This window comes from Pseudophryne corroboree, chromosome 4 (genome assembly GCF_028390025.1).
Source record: "Pseudophryne corroboree isolate aPseCor3 chromosome 4, aPseCor3.hap2, whole genome shotgun sequence".
Taxonomy (NCBI): domain Eukaryota; kingdom Metazoa; phylum Chordata; class Amphibia; order Anura; family Myobatrachidae; genus Pseudophryne; species Pseudophryne corroboree.
Window position 1 is genome coordinate 46,237,927 of NC_086447.1, and position 3,910 is coordinate 46,241,836.

At 40.2% G+C, this 3,910-nt stretch overlaps 1 protein-coding gene across 1 annotated transcript; it reads left to right on the forward strand.

Moving 5' to 3' along the window:
- The first annotated feature begins 1,877 nt into the window (after window positions 1-1,877).
- On the forward strand, window positions 1,878-2,831 carry LOC134910814 (taste receptor type 2 member 43-like). Its single transcript, XM_063919197.1, has one exon. The coding sequence runs from the start codon at window positions 1,878-1,880 to the stop codon at window positions 2,829-2,831; it is 954 nt and encodes a 317-aa protein (XP_063775267.1).
- Window positions 2,832-3,910: the final 1,079 nt, after the last annotated feature.

The window sequence follows — 3,910 nt, forward strand, 5'->3', positions numbered from 1 at the left end:
TGTGGGACTTGTGGATGAAGCCCTTACTTCGCTTAACCAGGATTCATGTGTGGTCAATCTGTTGAAATCACCTCACTACATTTTGGCCACCATGTTGGATCCTAGGTTTAAAGGCTATGTTGTATCTTTCTTTCCGGCAGACACAAGTCTGCAGATGTTCAAACACCTGCTGGTGAGACACTTGTCAAGTCAAGCGGAACATGACCCACCAACAGCTCCTCCTTCATTTTCTACCGCCACTGGAGCTGCGAGGAAAAGGATCAGATTTCCAAAACCACCCACTGGCGGTGATGCAGGGCAATCAGGAGCGAAAACTGACATCTGGTCCGGACTGAAGAACCTGCCAACGATTACTGACATGTCGTCTACTGTCACTGCATATGATTCTGTCACCATTAAAAGAATGGTGGAGGATTATATGAGTGACCGCATCTAAGTAGGCACGTCAGACAGTCCGTACGTATACTGGCAGGAAAAAGAGGCAATTTGGAGGCCCTTGCACAAACTGGCTTTATTCTACCTAAGTTGCCCTCCCTCCAGTGTGTACTCCGAAAGAGTGTTTAGTGCAGCCGCTCACCTTGTCAGCAATCGGCGTACGAGGTTATTCCAGAAAATGTGGAGAAGATGATGTTCATCAAAATGAATTATAATCAATTCCTCTGTGGAGACATTTACCAGCAATTGCCTCCAGAAAGTACACAGGGACCTGTGATGGTGGATTCCAGTGGGGACGAATTAATACTCTCTGAGGAGGGGGATGTACACAGTGAAAGGGGTGATGAATCGGAGGATGATGATGAGGTGGACATCTTGCCTCTGTAGAGCCAGTTTGAGCAAGGAGAGAATGATTGCTTCTTTTTTTGGTTGGGGCCCAAACCAACCAGTCATTTCAGCCACAGCCGTGTGGCAAACCCTGTCGCTGAAATGATGGGTTCGTTAAAGTGTGCATGTCCTGTTTATACAACATAAGGGTGGGTGGGAGGGCCCAAGGAAAATTCCATCTTGCACCTCTTTTTTTAATTTATCTTTGCATCATGTGATGTTTGGGGCCAATTTTTAAGTGCCATCCTGTCTGAAACAGTAGTGCTACTCCTTGATGGGCCAGGTGTTTGTGCCGCCTACTTGGGTCACTTAGCTTAGTCATCCAGCCACCTCGGTGCAAATTTTAGGACTAAAAATAATATTGTGAGGTGTGAGGTGTTCAGAATAGACTGGAATGAGTGGAAATTATGGTTATTGAGGTTAATAATACTATAGGATCAAAATGACCCCAACATTCTATGATTTAATCTGTTTTTGAGAGGTTTTGAAAAAAAACACCCGAATCCAAAACACACCCGAATCCGACAAATTTTTTTTAAGGAGGTTTTGCTAAAAACGCGTCTGAATCCAAAACACTGCCGCGGAACCGAAACCAAAACACAAAACCCAAAAAATTTATATATATGTATTGAAAGAACGGCTGCGTCACTCAGGGTCTTGTGAAGAAGTCAAACTGTATTGTTACATCACAATATGGAACACCAACGTTTCAGGGTATCTAGCCCCGTTGTCAAGATGTGATAGTGTGCCGGGCTAGTCTTTTGATATATATATATATATGTATTCCAAACTTTTAATTGTATTTAAAAGCAGTATAACAATAACCTATAAAATGAAATGCTTAAAGCAGCAATTTCTGTTTTTGTTACCTTGTAAAAACATCCCAAGATTGACACTTAGTAGTAAAATACACACATGACTTGCATACAGTATTTGTATAAACAGGAACAGCGGAAGTGTTTTGCATTATACAGTGAAATAAATATATAATTCTGTAGTTTAGCAATCACCTGTATTGTCTTTCATTACAAGAGATCGCTTTTAGCACTGGAGGCATGAATAGCTCAACGGAGGAAAAATATGAAATGCAACATCTGAGTATCTCTGCTGCAGCTGCAATAACTTATATAGCAGGAATTCTAATAAATGGATTTATTTTTGCTGTGATGGTCACTGACTGGGTGAAAGGAAGACCGGTGACCGCGACTGACCAGGTTCTCACCTCTCTTGGGATTACAAGAATCTTCTGTCTATCCATCAGCCTGTTGGATGTCTTTCTTCACAGTTTCTTTAAAAAGAGTTCTATAATATATCTCATTGTTTTCTGTATGTTTGAAATTTCCTTCTATGCCGGCATCTGGTTATCAAACCTTCTCTCTGTTGTCTTCTGCCTGAAGATCTGCAACTTCCACAATGTCTTCTTCCGACGCCTGAAGATTATTATATTACAGAGGGTCGTCAGTCTGATTGCTGCTTGTGTGCTGGTGCCCTTGTGTTACTTTACAATATTTATTTTGCTTACTATCATTGAAATGCCTAAGAATTCATTTAACACAACATATACAGAGGAAGTATATGAAATACACAGGTATATGTCTGTACTGTGGAGCTCTGGCCTATTTCTCATGTTCCTATTATCATCATTTCTACTTATTATCTCTCTGTGCTATCACATGAAAAGGATGCAACGTGATGGAACTGTAACAGGTCAAGTAAATATCTATTACAGGACCATAACGTTTTTAACTATTTCATTGGTTAGCTATGCCTTTTATTTTGTCACTAATAAAACTCTGTCGTTCTCTGAGGGTTCACTTGATGACTTAGAACTAATTTGTATTTTTAATCTTTTTCCAACTCTGCATTCTATGTACCTGATCTATGTAACAGCCAGGCTAAGGACTCGTCTGTCTGCCATTCTCCAACATGGAACCAACTGCTGGCTCAATAGCAGACGTTGTTCTTCTGAAGCCGGAGATCCGGTGGAGACAATCACTCAAAGATTTTAGTAAAGTCCCTACAACTAAAAGGTCCATACAATGAATGAATTAATGTGATCAAATTGGAAATTGTAATACATATTATGTGATATGAATTGCATTACCTCACTGATCAGGAACACAGAAGACTAAATATCTGGACCTGAGGGAAACCTGAGGTGTTGCAACATAAGTGGATGTATTGCTTACAAGTTGGTCACTTTGCCTTAAAAAATGCCTGTTTGCAATTTTTGGACATTTGCAACTCAACTTGAATAAGGGCCCAAGTCTGGTATTACCGCAGGTCACAAACACCATACAAAATGAAGTAGACACAGTAAAAAGGTTTGCCACTCTGGCTCACAGACAGCATGCATAAGATATGTAGACCATCCAGGCCCTGGCATCCTAATGATATCCACCACCCCACCCTATCGCCTGGCCAGCTTGTCCGGCGTCAGGCACACTGTGCTCTGTTTGCAGCAAAGCTTTATTCCAGCTTGTGCAGTGTGAAAAATTCCAAAATCTGTCCTAGAAGGACTAGCATGAATCTCTGAATTAACCCCTCTTATTTTTGAAACTGCAGATATATACATTTGTTAACCCTAAAATATACAATAGAACCAAGTTTTCTGTACAGCAATGGAAACTTGTAAACCATTCTATACATATACATATACTTATATATCTATGAGGGGCCGTTCATCAATTAGTTGTTGTAGTTGTTTTCATGGGAAATGCAATAAATCCCCCATTTATCTGCACTGACAATTTTTCAGTTTAAGCACATGACTTGTGTTGGATCCTACATTCTGCATAGTAAATTCCCTGGTTAGCTGCACCATAAACCGATCAATCTGTTGCTGCATTAATACTACATAATAGATTACTGCCTACATGAGACTGATTGTGCAATATGGTCCATGCACATATTTCCTGGTGGGAATCAATTTGTATTGCTTGTCCGTAAATCGGAATACATATTCAGCTGGCAGTTGATTTCATTTTGAAATCTGTACATGTAAATATACCATAAATAAGAGATCTTAGTAACCAACATTTGGCAGAACAGTATCCAGCTATGTAAACCCACATACTGTACTGTACAT

Coding starts and splice junctions, on each gene's coding strand:
- LOC134910814 (XM_063919197.1), top strand. CDS start 1,878: ATGAATAGCTCAACGGAGGAAAAATATGAAATGCAACATCTGAGTATC.